This window comes from Haliaeetus leucocephalus, unplaced genomic scaffold (genome assembly GCF_000737465.1).
Source record: "Haliaeetus leucocephalus isolate CR32 unplaced genomic scaffold, Haliaeetus_leucocephalus-4.0 Scaffold656, whole genome shotgun sequence".
NCBI classification, from domain to species: Eukaryota; Metazoa; Chordata; class Aves; order Accipitriformes; family Accipitridae; genus Haliaeetus; species Haliaeetus leucocephalus.
Window position 1 is genome coordinate 14,164,958 of NW_010973092.1, and position 22,147 is coordinate 14,187,104.

General features: G+C 37.3%; 1 protein-coding gene across 1 annotated transcript in view; it reads left to right on the forward strand.

The window, feature by feature from the left end:
• The window catches only part of GABRG2 (gamma-aminobutyric acid (GABA) A receptor, gamma 2), a 72,438-nt gene that overhangs the window by 19,455 nt on the left and 30,836 nt on the right, over positions 1 to 22,147 (forward strand). The window contains exons 2-6 of the mRNA XM_010579122.1: positions 6,303 to 6,451; positions 8,096 to 8,163; positions 9,147 to 9,367; positions 14,296 to 14,378; positions 15,055 to 15,192. Coding sequence (XP_010577424.1) covers positions 6,303 to 6,451; positions 8,096 to 8,163; positions 9,147 to 9,367; positions 14,296 to 14,378; positions 15,055 to 15,192 — 659 coding nt within the window. The remainder of the gene's footprint in view (positions 1 to 6,302; positions 6,452 to 8,095; positions 8,164 to 9,146; positions 9,368 to 14,295; positions 14,379 to 15,054; positions 15,193 to 22,147) is intronic.

Genomic DNA, 22,147 nt, shown 5'->3' on the forward strand with positions numbered 1-22,147 from the left:
CGGTACCTCTGTGACTTAGGAATGACAGAAAAACTCAGCTTTGTTTGTATTTAAGCAGTGATCATTTCATGACAAGTTTTTAAATACTTTACACGAATTGAATTGTTCATGGAATGATAGCTGTAGCGGTAGCAGTTGTCTAGGAAATAAATTGTCTTCTACAGGTGACCTACCTAAAATCCAACCTACCCAAGTCATTAAGTAGAGGTAAAAGCTATTTTCTCTCTCCTTGTGAACTTCCTCACCCTCCCTCGCTACAAGACTACATCAAGTAGCCAAAATAAAGCTAGTAGTCCCTAGTGGCCAAGTCTGAAACAAGTTCTTCTGGAAACACTGTGATTCTGGTATTTCAGGCTCTTCTAGAGCAAAGCTCCACCGAGGTACCAGAATTGCAGTCTCACCAGCACCAGAGCTCTAGGTGGAGGGAGCAGGACAACAGGAGACTTTCTTTGTGATTTCTTAGCCCAAATCTCTCAACACAGTCTCCCATTTCCTTTTATGGAACTTCTGATAACTGACCGGATCTCCTCTTTTCCTCTCTATGCCAAGCATTGTTCTGAGTTTCCATCTCTGATGTGGGAATCGATTTGGGACAAGATTAATCTTCACATTACATGATTTGCAATCCTGAGCAAAGTGAAGGTTGCGTATTGTGATGAGCATTTAGTAATAAAAGAGAAAATAGATACCATTTTTATGGCAAAGATAGGAGCATGGTCCTGGGCACAGTCTTAGGATTTAAACAATGTAAATGGACAGAATAGAAACCTGAACAGGGAGAGAGAATTCAGCATAAAGCTTTGTGAAAACATTTTCTATTGCAATTAACATAGCTTTACTTAAAATATGATTGGCAGTTAACAAGAAAGAATATAGATACAGTTAGTTTTCCACTGCAATCTCCTGCAAATATGCTATTCTCTATATACTCATATGTCACATCCACAAACAGCATCTCTGTATCCACAGCGGGAACTTGGAATATGTCCTTCCCTCACAGTGACCATATTATCATCTTGAACAATGTATGACCTATAGATTAGGGTAATTTTTTATGCACAACAGAGAATTAATTTAGCTTGACTATTCATTAAGTTAAACAGTGCTGCTGTTAGGTAAAATAACAAGCCTTGTTCCAGTCCTTCACTGAGAGGTAGAAAATACTGGTGCTTTAAGTGGAATAGTCACTGTATGTGTGAGTAGTTTATTAAATCTTTGTTGTAGGCTCTGTAGCTTCTATAGCCTACTTGGTACAAAAGATTAACTTGGTCAGATTTTTTTGATGTATAAACTTAAGTTTTTAATTACAGGTAAACTAATTAGTTGTTGGCTATTCAGTACTGCTACAGTTCATTTTCTTTAGGCACTTTGTGGCTACTCTGATTCTGCTTGTAAACAGCAATGCAATAGCAGGCAGATTCCAGCAGGGATAATTGATTCTTGTGTGAAGTTTCTTAATAGAACACTTGGACATAGTTAAAATTCATTTTCTGTATTTAGAAAAGTTAAAGGACAGAGCCACAGCAGGTATAAATTGTCATATCTTATTTCAAGTCACTAGAATGATAGAGATTTTGACCAGTTAAATATATGACCTCACCTCTGAATGTTGAAAGACTGAGCAGTCGTGGTAGGTTTGTGCATCAGAGAAGAGTATAATTTCCCTTCTACTGCTTGTAACAAGTTGTGAAAATCATGTTCCTGTGGATTAGGAGATATTTACCTTATTTCAAAGGGATATCCTTCGTGAGTTATTGCTCACTAATGAAATAAAGTGTGCCCAATCTGTCCCTCAATTTAGACTGAAAAATTATTGCTGCTGTCTGTGATTTTAAATAATGTATAGTGTATCTTTACGAACATATGGTAGTGTCTTTCCAAGAAATGCTATGTATGATTCTTCTGGAAGGGTGTCTCTGATATAGAGATGTCATGGAACAGCAGAGAGCATCAGAAGTTATAATGCTGACTTTATATTAGCAATTAACTAAAACCCAGTAGTTTTGAAATAGATAATCCACCCTTTATTTTGAATTTTGAACTAAAGAATTTAAGCCAAAGGGCTTGAAAAGATAATAATGTAAGACAGCTAAACACCATTAATATAATTATTTGTTAAATTTTACTAAAGTGATGATTATTTTTATGTAGGTATCAATCTTACTTCCATGGAAATGAAAGCAAAAAAGAAATCATACTGAATCTATTAAAAAGAGGAATGGATTCCCAAACTGTAATATGGACTTGTGTGTTTATGCTCTGCTAAGAGAATAGTGTATCAGCACATCAACAAAACCTTTGACTAATAGGCTTTGCTGTGTCTTCTGGATAAGGTTCAGAAAAGAAGACAGAAAAAAAATATTTTCCTAATGCATCAGTGATTTCTCAGCAGAGATATCCTCTGGGACTGATTGAACTAATCTGCTACTATTCCAACATTTTTCCAGTATAGAAATAATGCCTTTAGTGCTAAGGGGTCTGTAAAAGACGTTATGCCAATGCAATAGAGCATCTTTTCATTAGTTCTTTATCCCTTGGTTGGTGAACCCAGTTCTACCTGCAGTAGGTACCTCTGCCCACAGGAGTTACACTTGCTTCATGAATGATTAAATGTTGCCCAGATGGTATTGGAAAAAACTTACTGATGATGTGCACTAGCAAAGATCTGGAGAATCCAGTCCTGAACATTTAGTTTGCGTAATCTCAGTTTGTGCTAAAGTTGCACCTCACCAATGAGCACTTGAAAGAGCTATATAAATGTTATATATCAAGTAACAACTTCTTTAATGCAGAATTAGGATTAGTATGTATATTTTATAGTGAGGTAAATAAGAAACATGAGTTAAAACTCCTTTTAGCCCCTGCCATGGTAAAAACCTCATTGACAGAATGAGGTTTGTATGTAATTGTAGTGTACCAGTTCATAGATCTTTGCACATTTTATCAAAAAAAATTTTTAAAAATATGGCTCAATCTTGTGCTGTCATTGCCCCCACAAATATTCCTGTAGTCCAAATTAATGCACTTTCTGATCTAAATTAATAAATGCTTATTAGCATGTAGTGATTTCTGCCCTCTATCTAATTTGTGAATATGTATTTCAAGTAATTTGACACATACAAAGAGCCCCTCTGAATGTTAGGCACACTCATGGTTATATATATATATGCACGTAAGTAATTGTAATCATAGCTATCTCACGCATGCTTAGCTGGCAAACTGAGCAGGGTTTGGATCAGGTGACCTCCAAAAGCACCTTCTAACTTTAATTACTCTATGACTTGAAGTTTCAAGTTTGGGTTCTCACCCTCTTAAGACATCTCTCTTCCAAATAGGGAAACAGGATTTATGTAGAGCAGTCTTGCACCAACTTGCAATAGCATTACTGTCAGAAGTGGGAATATCTCAAACAGTGAGATTTTTGTTTCAGTGTCTGAAACATTAACTTTCAAAAAATTATACTGTTATCTGCAAATAGGTAAATACATGTTTCTTTGCATACCTATATTACTAGATTTGAAAACTTCTAGCAGTCATAAAAATAAAAACAGATTTTAATATGCATTTGGGTACAATCTGGGCTTTATCAAATTTGTTCTGGATTTTAAAAGCACTTGCAAAATTTAGGCCATGTAATCAGAAGGACTGATCTGAAAGTCTTAAAGAGATGAAGAGGACTTCGTCATTATAACCTTCATTAGTATTAATGGTATTACACAACTAAAGCCCTGCTTATCTGGATAGAGATGCACCTCTGATTGTTCTGGCTGGTATGCAGTTTTACACAGACATTTAGACAATTGGATAGCCATGCTAACTTATGATCCACTTGGAATTCAGATAAAAGTTGGAATTCAGTGGCCTTTTTCCCTAGTTACATGGGCTGCGTTCCCTCTCCTCTCTCTCACACTAATTTCATAAAGCATTTGCTCTTTTTTGAGATCTGGAGTGCCAAAATGGCTTGAAATGGCAGATGAGCAAACAAATAGCTATTTCTTTCCTACAAATAATTACAAAGAAGAATGGAAATTTTAGTGACTGGGGGCTGCTGTTCTATAAGTTTGCTCTAGATTTGAGACAAATCCCAGGCAAACATACTTTTTCATCTTCTAATGTTGCACTGTCCAGTACACCAGCTGTTTGACTTTTGAAGCTTTCTCATCACATTAATATTCAGGAACACATTGTCTTTGTTAAAGAATGCATTTGATTTACTTTTTCTTTTCCATTCAGAAAAACTATTCTTTTTGGAGAACAGATATTTAATTGGTTATAAAACAGGAGTATGGCTTTTTATACACAAATTTAGTTTTTTTTCATGCACTTTGCACAGACTGAAAACATATAATCTTGTGCCTTCTGTCTGCAAAGACTTTATTTAGAAGGATTTCATTTCCTTTCCTCCAGGAGGGAGAACCTTGCTTCAGTTATGTTCCTTTGAATTACAATTAGATCGTTGAACTCCAGACAGCTGAATAAACAAATTTCCCCCACCAATTTAATTATCCTGGCCTGTTTGTCAGTACCAGCAGAATACTATGTAGCACATTGCCAATTAAGACTCTGCTTTCGATTGCCAGTAAAACACTACAGGCTAAGGCCTCTGTAGGAGGTTGGGTTGCCTATTCTTTATCTCGGAAGCTGAAGCTCCCAGATGAGTATCCCTGGCGCAGAGTGGGTTAGGTGGAGACTGCAGTCAGTGGTACTCAGTACACGTACTGAAGGCACAGATTAACGTAGCTTCACTAGCAGCTTCCAAGCTCAATTCAATGCAATGCAAGACTGGGTCTTTCGTGCATGTTATGCATTCCTGGTTGCTACAGCCCTGTGCACAGTGTCAGGCTGCTTCAAATTTAACTGTATCTTCAGCACCTCCTGGGAAGCAGAGAAGCATAGATGTGCTGTGGCTCTTTCCTGTTCAGCTGTGCCCATAGGGAAGAAAGAAGCTAAAGCATCTTTTGTAGTTAAGTTGTATTTGTGCAGTTGGCTTACAGCTCCCAAATGCCCAACATGGGAAAGCCTTCAGGCCAACGTGTCCGCTCTGCGTAGGTATAAGCAGGATGCAGCAGGATAGCACTATAGGGAGGAGTGGGCAAGACCTCAGCTGAGCGAAGATCTGTCTTAACAGAATGGCTTTCTGAGACTCTGGGACTGGTCATCCCTTCACTATTGCCCCCATCACCATGGTCAGCTATGTCTGCTTTCAATCTTGTGTGCCAAGCATGAGTTCCAGCCCCCATAAGAATCTACTTCTCTGTGCTCTTTCCCACTTCTGTACAGATTCTGGCTGAAAGAGGAAAATAATTAAATTTCCTGCTTTTGACCCATTCATATCCAAACTCCACCCATTGGCTTAAGACATTTGTAGTATCATCAAGATTTTTCATAATCAGCAGTGTTCAAACTTTGTCACAGAAGCAGGTCAGGAAAGAAGGGCACTGGCATATTATGCAAAAAACTTACAGTTGCCTAGCACCATTCAGCTGATTACCACTGACGTTCTGAAATGAAAATATCTGATGATGTCGTATTCTAAAGTAGTTTCTATGTTCTCCTCTAGAACTGGAGGCACAGATTTTAAGAAAACAAAACATCCATTAAGGCTAGTCTACACATTTCTGACTCCTAACTTGCCCCTTTTACTGTGGTAAGCAGGTTGAATTATACTAGATCTGCTGTCATATTACTCAGTAGCAGAAAAAAATGGTCATCAGACTTTTTATCGTCTCTGGATTCTGGTTAGTAAAAGTGAAAATGAAAACCATTGGCAAAAATTTGTGCTGAACTTTCCAAATGCACAATAAGCTCAAGTTCATCAGAGTGGAGAAAAGCTGTGTGACAGTTTGTTTGAATGAATCTAATTATTGGTCTTGTCAGTAATGTGTTGCATCAAGCTGTTCTCTCAAAGAGAAGTAATGCAACAATACTGTGTACATACTAAGTGATATTTTGGTGGAGAGTTGCATAAGCTAAGTGACAATTAGATTTGTTTCATAACAGGTCCCACCTGAGTCAGTGAGAGAAAAAATAGGCATGCCAAAGGTGATAAGCACTGATGTTCCTTCAAATAAACAGAATATGATCTCAACTGTACTAAAAGGAAATGTTGCTAAAGTGAACTGTAACCTCAACTGTTATGTGACATCTTTATTGTAAGTCTCCTTTTACAAAGCAGGCAATTTTTCAAAGTTTTGTACAGTACTATTAAAACCTGAATTATCTGTGTATTGTCTCTGAAGACGCTGCCTACAAATTCATATTTTTCAGGGCTTTCCATTTCTTCATTTTTATTTCTTTAACAGTTCTACCCAAAAAGGAGATGATGATTATGAAGATTACACTTCAAATAAGACTTGGGTTTTGACTCCCAAAGTCCATGAGAGTGATGTCACTCTTATTTTAAACGGTTTGCTGGAAGGATATGACAACAAGTTGAGACCTGACATAGGAGGTATGTTGGTTTCCTTTTTAGACCACTTTTGATTAAGCAGTGAAAAGAAAGAACTTTCATACCTTATTACACTACACAGGAAGCAGAATCCATTCAAAGTAGTTATGAAAACAAAATACAATGTAGTAAACCATCAGTGGTAGAAAGTAGTCATGATTTGGGAAGCTGACATAAATTAAGATTGCTAAATCCATCCTGAGACATCTAATAAGACCGTTGTGATTTGCTGAATTAGGCTGCTTGTAATGATGCACCTGCATAGGATGTTTGGAATTTAACTTTTGAGGTATGAGAAAGCAAGTTTTTATCTTCTTTGTGTATCTAAGTGAGAGTGTTAGAGAATCACAACTAATACATTGGAAAGGAAGGCCAAAATGAGGATAGCACAGCCTGATCATTGCATGATGTGATGGACACAGAGCCTCTAACAGCAGCAGGTCTGCACTGACTGATGTGGCACGGGCCCTCACTTGCACAGCAGGGCAAGAAGTGACCGGGGAATGGAGCACAGAGGAAGAGATTCACAAAAGATAACTGCAGTCAAGTAAGGCCAACCTCCCTAGATTTCCCCCACAGCCAATATAAGCATATAGACCCAAGCTTGGACTCATAATGGAAGTCTTATTTGACTGAATCACCTTTTGCAGGAATCTTCCTCTCCACTGATTACTGAGGGAGCTCAAAGAAATAAATCTCCCTGAGTTGCTGACTCCCTAAGTCAGTTTGAGAAGGCCCCATGTGGGCACAGAACAGGCAGACAATACCTCTGTAGAAGAGGATACAGCAGTAATAAGATTATAGAAAAACGCAGAGAATTCATGGATGAGGCAAGCAGAGAGCAGCAAGGTTAATGAAGTAAGCTGTTTCTAACAAGTTTATAGAGGCTTATAAACTAAGGAATTTTTCACAGTGAGGGATAACATGAGTATTTAACCTTCAATGTATGTATATAGTGTAAATTAGCAGAGGAATTTGTCTTATTCTCCCAGTCCAAGACTTTAGAGAACAGAAAGGAATTAAGCATTCATAAAAGCATCTGGGAAAAAAAATAATCACGTTTTAATCAAGGTGTATAAGAATAATAAAGCCACAATAGAGTAATTTCAAAATAAATTAATCTAACAACTGTTTTTTATTCCTATTTTAGAGCCTTGAGTATTATTTTTACTTTTGGGCTCATGAAATTGTTACTTACCTACAACATTCTCTGCAGGCAACAGCAGTCATGTTGCATTTGGCATTATAATGTAAAATGGGTGATGCAAGACATCATAAGAAGAATAAGTTTGCTTTCGCTGATAGTGTTTTGTCAGATGTGTTGCTATCCCTGACACAAAATATACATACTCTCAGTCAGATATTACTCATTTTAAGGTAACAACACTGTTTTCAGTATTTGTTCTCATAGCATAAGTGAACTTGTTCTGATAGAATAAACGATATAAAATTTGTCTCAAAGTGTCTCCAACTAATTTCAAACTGGAGATATCGCTGCAAATTTATATTTATTGTCTATGCACATTTAAATGTGAGGCAACCATAGCCATACAAGAGAGATGCTATAATAATCTTTTGGCTGTGTTTGACTTTCATGTAGTTGATTTTGACCTTCACTCATATTAGTGATTCTTGTTTCTCTTACAGTTAAACCGACAGTAATTCACACTGACATGTACGTAAATAGCATTGGGCCTGTGAATGCTATCAATATGGTAGGTAAATGATTGCCAATTTTCCTATAATATTCACTTTGTTACAAAGCCTCCATCATTTTTGACATTACAAAGCTTCCATTAGTTTTAATGTTGTGCTATACCTATATTATTTTTAAAATCTCATTATTGTTATGGATGTGAGCACTGTATGAGCTATGAATCTCTACAAGACAGGGAAACTGAGCTCTATGCTGAAAAAAATGTAATAATAACAGTTTTAACATATCCTCACACTTTTAAGTGCTCTACTTTCAAGTGATTTGTGACAGTTTAACTCCTATAAAACTGAACTTCCAGATTGCTACAAAATACGGAAAACTGTTCACCAGTGATATTACCACTCTTGCCATGAAGAGATAAAAAGAAAAAAGCCTAGATCCTCTCTCCTCTCCTCTTTCCAAAGTTCCTATAGAAAAAATTAATTATATCTTCATACAGCTGAGGAAAAGTGGTCTAGCCTTAGCACAATATCTACTTCATTCTTGTAGTTGTCATGTATAGAAAGAAATCTCAGATTGCTCTTTTCCATTCAATAATTCCCTTTACGGCTTCTCGCTGCCCATTGGTGCCAGGGAGTGAGACTTCACCGTTTCTGATATTGACCGGGGGGCACAGGCAATAAAGGCAGCCAAGTCAGCTCAAATTTTTCCTCTCCTAGATCCAAGGGAATAAATAATTGTTCTCTGACCTGATCAGGCATGGTTTGAGGTGTGGGGACACAGAATTAGGAAGGTGCATATACCACTCAATTGCGTCTTAGCTTCACCTGTCAGTGGGAAAATAACAGAATAAATTGTTTTTAAACAATAATCTTTAGTAAGCCATGCCTTCAAAAATTGACAAAAAAATTGTTTTTATCAGTTCTAGTACCATCTTCTGTATTTCACATTTTTTTCGTATGAAATTAAGGAAAGCATATCAGGAGTTACGTGAAATGCTGAGTGCTATGTTTTCATCAGTATCTCTGGTTAACACAACAGGAATATACAATTGATATATTTTTCGCCCAAACGTGGTATGACAGACGTCTGAAGTTCAACAGCACTATAAAAGTGCTCAGATTAAACAGCAACATGGTTGGGAAGATCTGGATACCAGATACATTTTTCCGAAATTCCAAGAAAGCAGATGCTCATTGGATAACAACTCCTAATAGGATGCTCAGGATCTGGAATGACGGCAGAGTGCTGTACACATTGAGGTATTTATATCTGACCTTAATTTCAGTTTCTCTAGAAAAGCCAAAGAGAAAGGTCCTGTGAATCCAGGTAATTTGACATTAACCTGAAGGAAAAAACATTGGGGTTTGCTATTTACTTATGCATACAACCCTGAAAAAGGGAAATATTTAGAAGATATTACTTGCATGTGATTTATTTTATATTGGCACAGTAAAGAGTTTTATTTCTTCTTGTAGATTGTACTGTCTTGCTCCACAATAGTCACGTTCCTATACTAAAATGAATATAAGCATTGTTATAGTAATTCATCTTCATTTTCAGGTATGTTTTATTGTTTGCCACTGGTTTGGTCCATATTGCCTTTTACCTTTTTATTGGGTTAAGCTGATGAAGTCAAAATATCCTTGAATTAAGTAGATGGTATAAAAGGTATGATATACATCAAAGATCTCTTACTCTGAATTGATTACAATTTAGCTAGATGAAGCTCCACCCTGCAAAAGCATTTCATTCCTCAAATATCTTATGAAAATAAGGTTTATCATTTCAGAGTTGCTTATTTAAGGTTTAATCCAAAACCTACAGATATGCCCTGTTCCACTAAAATTTTCATAAATCTGAATTTGATACGCTCATTTCCAGATTTCTCAGTCATTTGTATATCTTTTCTTTTGAGACAGATTACCTTTAAAAACCACCTTTTCAATAATTAAGTTATGCGTATGCCTACATTTAAGTGTAACATATACATATGCAATATGTAACAACTCAAATATCATATTCCCAATGTCCATAAGATACTTCGTAAACGTGAAAATCCTAAGTGCATCTTTTTTTTTTTACTTTTTCTTACATGTGAAATAATATTTGGTTCTACGTAAAATGCAGATAAAGACAGAATTTTCTCAAGAGAACTTATAATTTAAAATGAGAGTACAGAATCAAAGATGTTAGACATAAGACCATCTGACTTTTAGACTGCATTTTTTTCAAAGTATTTTTCCCACTTCTGTTTTATTGGGTGCCAAAAATAAAGTTTTGAAGAAAAGCACACTCATTATAATCTTAATGAATAGATCTGAAGCTTTGGTTAAGACAACCTTTAAATGTTGAAACTGTCTGAATTACAAAAAGGAGTTTTATTTCATAGTTATTTTACATTCATTACACGTTGCATCGCCAGAAGAGATAAGAGAATGATCGGAATTGAAATCCAGTGCAAATCAAAGTCATTATGATAAAGAAGATCCCAGGTCCACCTTTGAAATGTTAAATTTGGACTTAGCTGCACTACCGTCTCTTTGGATTTTGTTACCTTTCTCTTCAAACCCCTCAGTTTCTCTCACTAGAAAGAGATATGTCTGGTAGAACTTAGAAACAGTTATCTGTTATTAATGTATACGTAGCTGTTCTAGTGAGTCACAGCAAGCACCAGTAAGGATTCAACCAGGATTAATCCAGAAGTGAAATGTGGTAGTGTCATCACAGATCGGGGATTCTGTCCTGAAGAGAAGAGAGCTCCCGAAGAGCTGGTTGATTTTCTGAATCACCTCCCCCCAAGCTCAAGAACAGTCCGTCTTGATGTCCTGGTTTCAGCTGGGATAGAGTTAACTGTCTTCCTAGTAGCTGGTACAGTGCTGTGTTTTGAGTTCAGTATGTGAAGAATGTTGATAACACTGATGTTTTCAGTTGTTGCTCAGTAGTGTTTAGACTATAGTCAAGGATTTTTCAGCTTCTCATGCCCAGCCAGGGCACCTGACCCAAACTGGCCAACAGTGTATTCCAGACCATGGGATGTCCCATCTAGTTTAGGAACTGGGAAGGGGGGGGCAGGGATTCGCCGCTCAGGGACTTGCTGGGTGTCGGTCGGCAGGTGGTGAGCAATTGCCCTGCGCATCATTTGTACATTTCAATCCTTTTATTACTACTGTTGTCATTTTATTAGTGTTATCATTATCATTATTAGTTTCTTCTTTTCTGTTCGCTTAAACCGTTCTTATCTCAACCCAGGAGTTTTACTTCTTTTCCTGATTTTCTCCCCCATCCCACTGGATGGGGGGGAGTGAGTGAGCGGCTGCGTGGTGCTTAGTTGCTGGCTGGGGTTAAACCACGACACTTGACCAGCAGCAAATCAAGCAAAGATAGCAGACCGTCTGCATGGATCAACACAAAGCTCCTGACAAAACTCAAATGTGAAAAGAAAATGTACTAGAGGTGGAGGCAGAGACGGGTGACCCAGGAGGAATATAGAGATGCTATCTGAGCACTCAGGGACAGGGTTAGAAAAGCTGAAGTTCATATGGAGTTGAATCTGACTAGGGACATGAAAACAAGAAGGGTTTCTACGCATACATCCTCAGCAAAAGGAAGACTAGGGAAAATGTGGGCACACTGCTGAATGGGAATGGGGACCTTGTCACAAAGGACACCAAAAAGGCCAAGGTGCACAATGCCTTCTTTGCCTCAGTCTTTCCTGGTAAAACCCTGCCTTCAGCAATCCCAGGTCCCTGAGACCAGTAGGAAAGTGGAGCAAGTAACATTTACCTTTGCTGGAGGAGGATCAGGTATGGGCTAAGTAAGTGGACATTGAGGTGGATTGAATATGCCTGAACTGTCAGGCTCAAAGGGTTGGGATCAGTGACACGAAGGCCAACTTGGAAAGCAGTCATTAGTGATGTATACCCCAGTTTTGTACTAGGTCCATACAGTTTAACATCTTCACATCTTCATTAATGACCTGGACAAGGGGACAGAGTGCACCCTCAGCATGTCTGCAGATAATACAAAACTGGGAGGAGTGACTGGTATATCACGGAGTTCTGCTAGCACTCAGAGGGACTGCAACATGCTGGAGAAATGGGCCAACAGGAATCTCCTGGAGTTCAACAAAGGAAAACGTCATCCTGAACCAGGGGAGGAATAGCGCCATGCAGCAGTACAGGGTGGGGGCTCACCAGCTGAAAAGCACCTTGCAGAAAAAGACCTGGGGATCCCGGTGGACATTCACCGTGAGCCAGCAAAGTGCCCTTGAAGCAAAGGCAAACAGCACCCTGGACTGCATTAGGAAGACTGTTGCCATGAGGTGATGCAGATGATCCTTCTCCTCCACCCAGCACTAGTGAGACACATCTGGAGTGCTGGGTCCAGTGTTAGGCTCCCCAGTACTAGAGGGATATGAGGTTACTGGAGCAAGTGCAGTGAAGGCCCACTAAAATGATGAGGGGCTGGGAGCATCTGATGTTCAGGCAGAGGCTGAGGGAGCTGGGACCATTCTGCCTAGAGAAGAAAAGGCTTGGGCGATCTTATCAATGTGTTTAATGTGGGTGGGGGTAAAGAAGGCAGGGCATTGCAGGGGTAAAGAAGGCAGAGACATAATCTTCTCAGTGGTATCCAGTGATAGGACAGGAGGCAATGGGCACAAACTGAAGTACAGGAAATTCTGTTTAAACATTGAAGAAACTTTTTTACAGTTAGAATGGTCAAACAGTGGAACAGGTTGCCCAGAAAACTCCATGCTTGGAGATTTTTGAAGCCTGGATTGCACTTTGTGCTGGGGAATGAAAGCTACTCAATTCCACAAGAGAAAACAAATAAAAACCAGCAGTAAAACTGAGCCTATCCCAAATAGCGTTAAATGTATTCACCAGAGAAAAGGCAATACCGAAGAAAGAACTTAATCATTTTTTGATCCACATTATGATTATCTTGAAATGAAACTGAAGATGATGGAAATGAGAAGAGAAAGAAAGGGCAATAATATTAGCACACAGAATCAGCTCTCCTGTGTCACAAACAGAGCTTCCCTTAGTTTCAAAAGAAATTAGATTTGTTGCTAAATCCTTAATGCAGAAAAGTTTCCTTTTGACATCATTAACTTGGTGGCTAGTGGTCGCAGTATCCCTCTGCATTCCACAGTATGAGACTCAGGGAGTCATCCGAACGCAGCACCTACATGCAGGAGCCAGGAGACAAACCCAGCTCACTGGGTTGCTCATTTGGACACCCAGAAATCAGCAAAGCCCAGAAACCTACAGATTTCCCAGAGACTCATTGAACAAACAAACGTCACTCTGCTCCTTTTTTTTTCCCCTCCTTTTACTTTTTCCCCTCTGTCACCCCACCTAATCCCTCCTTTCCAAAGTCCAAGTATCATGCAGCTCATGGCAGGGCTGGGGCTATGTATAGGCCAGCAACAATTAAGGGACTGAATGAAAAATGGTAGAGTTTTTGGCAGGCACATCAGGGGATCAGTCTCATCTAATTTTGGATTTCTAAAAGTACATGTATCTACCTGATCTATAGTACCTACACCACCTGAGTTATCACGGCGACTCTCCTGATATTCTGTGGAAACACCTTTCCGTATATTCTTCTTCTGATTTAATTTAAATGTCTTATTTTGAAATGAAATTAAAAGCACCTTTCCACTACAGCTAGTCGTCTACATGGCTGTCTTGGATGCAGATATCTAAATTTGGACTCACATCCATCATTTCTGAAATAGAATTTTTGTCACGTAAAATACATTTCCCTAGTGCATTATGGCATGTTGTGACACAGAGATTTGTCACTGCTCATGAGATGACCTGTATATCTACTTATGGATTTGCCAATCCTGAGTAATGCTGCCGTTTCAGATGCATAGGAACATAACTTTGATACGTTATTCTATTACACAATGCAGAAAGTAGATGATTAGAGTCTATGTAGCCAAAAAAGAAACACTACTTATTAGTAACCATGATGCCTTCCTATGCTTGGAATATCCAAAGTAATACATACATACCAACAGTTTACTTTTGCTTTATATATATATATATATAAAGATACTTGCATATTTCATAGTCAGGTTCCATATTATTAAGAATCTCATTTTGCTTGCCATGATGTAGCTTTCAGGACAAACTTCTCAAGTGCGTTCTGTATATCCTGATCTCTTTCTTCTCAGGCTGACAATTGATGCTGAGTGTCAGCTACAGTTGCACAACTTCCCAATGGATGCCCATTCCTGCCCCCTGGAATTTTCAAGCTGTAAGTAATATGCTTAGAAATATTCCTTTTCTGACCCACACTGAACACCACTTATAAAATTATCATGTCCTTAACAAGACATAGTCCAAAGGTTTTCAGTTTTATTTTGACCTTATTTTCAAGTACCTGAGTCAGATATGTTCACAAATATAATTGAGGAATGCTACATAAAAAATGATACAATTTCTTGGTCCTATGTGATTAATTTATGCCTATGTCTTAGCAAGACAGTAGAAATTTTTACTTTTAGCATCAAGGTCTCATGACCTGATACTTTCTCTCTGTGCATGGATGTTTTACTATTGCAATAGTTGGAGTCAAGAGTTTGGCATTTTGCAGTCAGATCAAGGTGTGAATTCCTGGTCCAGCTGCAGACTTTTTGGCCATAATTGAAGGACGGGTAAAATTGCATCCTATTGGGTCCACAAAAGTGGAAAACTGATTTTTGAAAAATTTATCTCAAGTGCTGTTTTAATTTATAATAAATAAAATAAAATGTGACATTAAGTAAAAGGCACTACTAAGTAACTTGAGAAAAACTTATCTATAATTTACTTGCAATATGCTTCTCCAGTTTTTTCCAGAAACAGAAAATAGTATTTTTACTCCCCAAAGTACACTAAAATTCTAGCAATGACTGTGAAACAAAGCATTCTGTATTTTCCATTGCAATAAGATGGCTACCCGAGAGAAGAGATCATTTACCAATGGAAGCGCAGCTCAGTGGAGGTGGGAGACACCAGGTCCTGGAGGCTTTACCAGTTCTCCTTTACAGGATTAAGAAATACAACTGAGGTGGTGAAGACTACTTCAGGTAAGACAACTGATCTGTTTACCATCAGATTCACTTAGGATTTTATTAACAGAAAGAAAAAAAGAAAGATATCTCTGTTTAGAACTTAGCATTGGCACTTCACTGAACAATTACAGGCTTTTAAATGCCTATGGAACCATCTAGGCTTTAGTATTTCTGAAGAAGATCTTACAGGAAGAAAAATAAATTGTCTCCTGTCCATTCTTGTCCTCCAAGAAATACCTAGAACTGTCAGGAGAAAGTCACTATTATAAGGGGTGGGTGGGCAAGGGAACTTCCTGTCCTGCTTCAGTGTAGAAAACAGCACAGCTGAGCCAATAAATGATAATCTGATACTGATTTGAATATTTTACAATCCCATTCCAACTTCCAGAAGCAGAAAGTAGGCCTGTACAAAAATGAAATTTGAAGTCCCAACCTCTTTACTACAGCAGCTCCAAGTTTATTTTGTTCCTTAAAACAGGGCATATTCAACTCTCATTAAAGAGAACAGCCTTAAAAAACAGAGTCTCACATGATTTTCTTGCATATTTCTATCTCCTTGGAAACAAGTAATGGAATTTAAAGTTATAAATGAGGAACTACTCAGCGTTTAATAAAAATAGCAACTTTAACCCTACTAACTAAGCAGGAAAATACATTCTTCTAGACATATATATTGTTTTATTTCTCAGTGGAAAGGAAATCAGTGAATATGAGAAAGGATGTAAAGAGGAATTGCATATTAATATTCTTGTATGTGCATGATATCCCTTGTCTTTGATTTCTTACTTTCAAAAAGAACAGTGAAATGAAAGCAGTTTTTCTTTTCAAGTTGTTTTTTATTTTTACCTTATTTTACTATTCTGGCAAATATATTGATTTAAATTCAGACTTCTGTGTTGATTCTGACCTCAGAAATATGCCCGTCCATTTTCTTTCTAAAAGGTCAGCATTGCTGTTATATTAAAAAGGAGAGTGAGATACGCTAGTGTTGAGAGAAGCCTGCAGTGCATTACACTGGAGTGGAAACAAAGAGGCTGAGAATTAATTCAAGTTCCAACTCCTGAATCACTGGACATTAAGCACCAATGACATGTTTAGTCTCATGAGCAGGGCAAAAATGGAATGAAGCCTCCCAGCTGTAGCCACATTTGCCTTATGGCATCTTCTGCCATTATAGCTGAGGAAGATATTTAGTCAGGTATTCATGAAAGCATTTGACCTTTCTCTTTTTCCCAGGAAAATAAAAATAAAGATTCAAAAGAGGACAAGAGAGCAGCGTGTGTGCGAGCCATAGCTGCTAATAACCACCATTATACATGACATGGTGGAATTGCTCTCAAAGCAAAAATATAAACAGCAGTACATCTCACCTCAGACTGCCCCCTTAACAGACAAAGCACAAAAGGCAGCAGTGTGCCCAAGCATGGTCTAAGGTCCCATCTTGCCTAGGTTGAAAACTAACTTTATTTCAGTCTTAGTTTTGAGTTTCTTTTATTTGCTCTTTTTCTTGCCTTTTCCACTTGAGTCATTCGTCAATAAACTTTTTTTAGCCAGAGATAGAAAGTAATAAAATCTTAACATGCTACAAGCTTCAGATCCACTGATTCAGTGCATCTTGCACTGGTGAATCAAAAGCATGCTCTAATGTTCTGCTAATGTGAAGAAAGAACATACTGGGAGACAAACAGTAAAACACAGAAAGCAAAATATACTAATATACTTTCCCATGCAAAGAAAACCTTTTTTTTTTTTAGGGGATAGCCATTCAAGCTTCTAGTACTCACCTGGAGTACTACTGTAATGTTGCATCAGTAGTTTTTAATATGACAACACACACCAGCCCTTTTAATTTACTTAAAAAAAAAAAAAAAGTAATTAGCAGCTAGCATCCACTTTAAAGCAGCAAAGAGTCACTCTAGTCATCACTTGATTCCTAAGAAGAAATGTTTGTGAAAGCTACTCAGCCTGCTGAGCTGCTTTCAAAGACCTGCTGAGTATAAAAATTTGGGGGAAAGTCCTGTGTATATACTTCTGCTGCTGCAGTTATTTTGTTTGATTTTCCTTGCTCCTCTTGTTTTTATAACCACAGATATGCAAGAAAATTAGATTTGATTTTGATCTAGGTGCAGTATCTAAATAATTAGAAGGTGGGGAAAAAACCCCAACAACAAAAAAATAGGGATTATCATGAATCTGGTCTATCTCCTACAAATATTTTGTTAAATATTTTGTTAAAGCTGGCAGAGCCTAAAGAGTGTTCATTGCTTACTTAAGTGCCTTATTAGCATGCTAGGAGCTACATTAAGTCCAATATTTCTCAGCCAGGCCCATACTCTACCTATAATTACTCTCTTACAAGCACACATTTTCAATAAGTTTCCCCAAAAGAAAAGACAAGAAAAATATTCCAAGCTTATAGATTTATTAGCAACCTATGTGCAGCCTGACTACACAAGTTCGGTATTTGAATGCCCATATAGCCAAAATAAGTCTTGAGACTTTATGCAACTAATTGCAGTGCTGTATATAATAGGATTTAGGTACAAACTAATGACAGTACCACTGCCAATGCTTCAGTGGGGATATGAGCTGAGGTACAGTGGAGGAGGCAATGGAAAGATTAATGAGATGTTGGGGAGATGACTATACTACACTTCCAAGAACTCTTCCCCAAAACTAAATTTATATGATGACAGAAACCAGAGAAACCTAAACACGAGACAGGGAAATTAGAGAATATGAGATTGAACAGTTACAGAACAGAAGGAGCCTGGGAGTAGTGTTAAGGCATTTGAAACTGGAGTAAACTTTCCATACCTGCATTTACTCCATTTCAAAACAAACTCTTGTTTCCAGCTTCATGCCTCCCAGTGACTAACACTGTCTAGTCCCTGAGGGCTATGCTTGCTTGGTGACTGGAGCAGAGAAGAGAATCAGAAAGGATGGCTGAGACTTAGTCATTACAAACTCCGTTACCTCTATTCTGTCATGCCATAGCTGAACATTTGAGATCTGGCCTGGGTTATGGGCAGAGAAGGACAAGGATTGTTTGAGTGCAAGCTTCATAAGATCTGACAGACTTGCTGAAGTGACTACATTTATCTGCTGCTCTTCCTTTGCATGTGCTGCAGAAATATAAGATTAACTGAAAGGGCCAGATGTCGGAATTCTGTCCCTGATCAGTTAGCAAATCCCCATAACAGCAGAAAAAAGCAACTGGAATATTACAAACCATCCTGTCTGTTTCTCTTATCTGAAGTGAGTAATCCTGAATTGTCAGCTTGTTTCTCTCCAAACTGAACATTCACGTGTGACTCCAATTTTCTTCAAAAGTCACAGACCAAGCAGTAAGAAATGACTTAGCTAATAGAATCCATTAATAGCAGGCACTGTTAAGAAAAGTTAACTCTCAACCTTCTGTCCTATGAACTTTTCATTGAAATGACTAAATAGTCTGTACATTTAATAATATATTACCTGTATATATTTTTTGCTTTTTCACTACAACCTATGCTGTGTAATCAGTAGTGGTTTAGTTCAGATTATTTGCAATAAAGTGCATGTTAGGACATAATAGCATATGAGTTATATAAACCACTCCACTTGACCTCACATACTTATAAACTGAGATGGGTTTAAGATTTATTGTATTATTGAAGTATGTCCATAATCACTGCTCAAACAGTGCATATTTTGGTCATTTATTAAGAAACTACCATTTCTTTTGCGTGACCTTTTTGGTCACAGTGTAAGGCCCCATCCACTGAATGGTGGTGAGATTCTCCAATAAAAAAGGATGAACTAATGGAAAAGTGTAGAGAATAAAAATTCAACAACTTCTGAAATTCGGATGGATGCTGCCATGAGTAGTCCTTACAAAGAAAGCATCAGATTTACAAAATCCTACTTCAAACCTAATGCTGAGGTTGCATAGTAAAGCCAGTTGCTTTACTGACATGTTCAGAGTTCATATTATGCTTACCATGTCTTTAGTTATTTAAGGGTGTGTGATTTATCAGCCATATGGTCTATACATGGGATAAATGTAAAACTAGCTGGCAAATGTGTCAGAAAGTGGACGCTTAGAATAAAAAGAAAGAGAGCTGTATATCATAAAAAGAGAGAGAGCTGTATCATACAATAAGCAGCAATAATAACAGAAGAAAACCAAAAAATGACTGCTCTAGCACAGGACGTACTTTTCCATCCCTCATATTCTCATTTAGTATTGCACAATACGTTTGATTTAAATGAATGTCAGTTGTTCTTTTTTGCTTTAAAAACTATTCTATATCTAATTTCTGACCTTTAATATTCACTGTGGATTAAAAATAAGAAACCAATTAGGTGAGAAAACAGTCCAGCAGGTCCACCACTTGTGAATCATATCAGCAAATGCTGCTGTTATTCACTTTTTGGATATCAAAATGAAAATATTATAAAGCTTAGCTAGAATCATATTATAGAACAAAAGGTGTCTATTGCTTAGTTTTTCTAAAGAACTCTCTCAATTCAGATTTGACTAGCGAGAAAGATAAACTTTAATTTTTCTGATTGTTACTGCAATGCAACAAGTGATACAGAAGTGTAAGATTTGCAAAATATAATGCACAAGTGGATGACACTGATTAGGGACATGTTGCACTTTGGGAACAGGAAAATAGGAAAATTCCAAAATTGGTAATTAGTTACTTTAAATAAAGAGTGAAAGATTGTAGGAAGGAAATAATCAAATGCACAAATATAAAAAGATGAGTAGTTATGAAAAAAATTCTGGGGGCTGTAGTAGTCCACAAACACACAAGGATAGAGAATGTGATACTGTTACATAAACCCACCTTTTCTGGGATGCATTACTCAGTGTTGTGTGTAAACTTGGAAGAAATAGTCACTGTTCTACTCTGTGAAAAACTGATGTCAAATGGTTGCTGCATTCTGCTTGATTAAAAAAAAAAGGTTCACTTTTAAGTGCAACATTTTAAGAAAGACAGGGGAGTGAAGGAGAGCGTAATAAGTAATTGGTTTAGACAATATGATCTATGGAAATATTTGGAAGTATGGAACTAGTCTGGAAGAAAATATAATTGGTGATCAAAGGAGTGAAACAAACATACTGCTTTTAAACATAACAATAATCAGCAGTGGCACATACTATTTAGGGAGATTGTAGAAACCCTTAAATTAGAGGTTTTATGAGATCATACCTCAGACTAGGAGGAAAGGACGACCTTATATCTTGAAATTCTTTTCATCAATAGGTTTCTATGAATTTCATAAAATTACTCCACAAACTGAATTTCTACTTACTATTCCAGTGTTTTTGAACATACAGAATACTGTACTATGCAAAAGAGTTTGTGAATGTGTAATTACTCAGGACAGATGGAGCTTCTGGTATTCCCAGTTCATTTCTGTGACTGGGTAGTTTCTTTTTTAGACCAGAGATTGTCTATTGCTTATTCACAGAGCCCATCCTGAATTTTTAATTAGATACAAAGGCATTATAAGACTAATCAATAAATAGCAGTTCAACAAGCTGCACAGGATCCACAAGACTGGTAAGCCAATATCTGTAAATTCCTTTTTATTTTCTTCTTGTTCTGTGTTTTACAGAGCTAATTGGAGCTGTGCAGTAGAGACAGTGTACTGCTCATAATTGATAAACAGTGTCAAATTGGTAATTAAATAGTTATCTTGCTATTCTTCTATTAAGCCACAGAAAAAGATCTGGGTCTGGTTTCTGTTTTGTCGGGAAAATGTGGTCAAGGCTATTATTTTGTGGAAGAGGATGTATTTGCAGACTTTATACTTTATTTTAATGCTGTATTGTAATGAATTGAACTGTGGCAGGCATGCAGTCCCCAGAGTTTTCACGGTGCTCAAAAAACCCAGGAGTCTTCTCCCTATGCTTTTTTATTAAGTCAAAATATGATATGACAGGTACATATATCTTATTTGAAGATCTGTGTTGGGAAATAGGCCTGACATTAAGCAATGGCCATAGGTGGATTGCCACTGTGCCTAGAAATCCCTGACAGCCCCATACACAGCTCTAGGTTCTAGTATGGGTTGACTACAGCATATGGCATTGTCAGGGAGATCCCTCTGAGAATTGAAAACATTCCCTGTCTGAAGATTTTGACCTAGTGAATAGGTACAAGATATCAGTACCTGCATTTTGCTTTTGGCAGAATTTAAACATACTTTGTATCCACTTTGCAGAGGAGCAAATGGTGACATAAGCTTTAAGTCAGAAAACCCAGCCTACTATTAAATTGTTTTGTGTATCTTCATTGTTCTCTTTATAGTTTAAAAGGATATTTATCTCAATATCCTTGTTTTTTGAAAGGCTATATTAAATTATTACCTTAAACATATTTGCTGAAAGAATACTGTCTCTCTAGGACAGTGGAACATTTAAAGCAGTAGGCAGACACAATGGACTGAAAGGCCTATTTTTATGTTTGCTGCTTCAAAGGAAATCCTCAGCTCTAAGCTAATAGCCTTAAGATAACTCTAAAATATCTTAATAGCTATATCTTAAGATTCTACTTCTAATATAAGTACTCATCACCTGTCCAGAAAAAGAGTACCAGAGAATATTTTTGCTTATAAATTATTCTCTTTTTTTTTCCATTTAATCTCTCCCTTATTTTAACTCACATGAACCACTGTTTAACATTACTGTACCCAACATATAATGATTTGAAAGAAAACACAGAGGAGTTGAGTTATTTAACTTTCATATACCACCATCATGAAGGGTTACAGACAATTATGTGAGCAGAAGGAGGGATTTTTTTAAGGTGGTAGCTTACAACAGTTTGATATTGTTTTCAGGGAATAAAATTAGTCTAAGGTAACTATTCCTGCATATTTTTTTGAAGGATAATGAATAACAAACATTTATCAAATATTAATAACAAGCTTTTCTCAAGCAATCCAGATGCTCATATCTGTTCAGTTATTC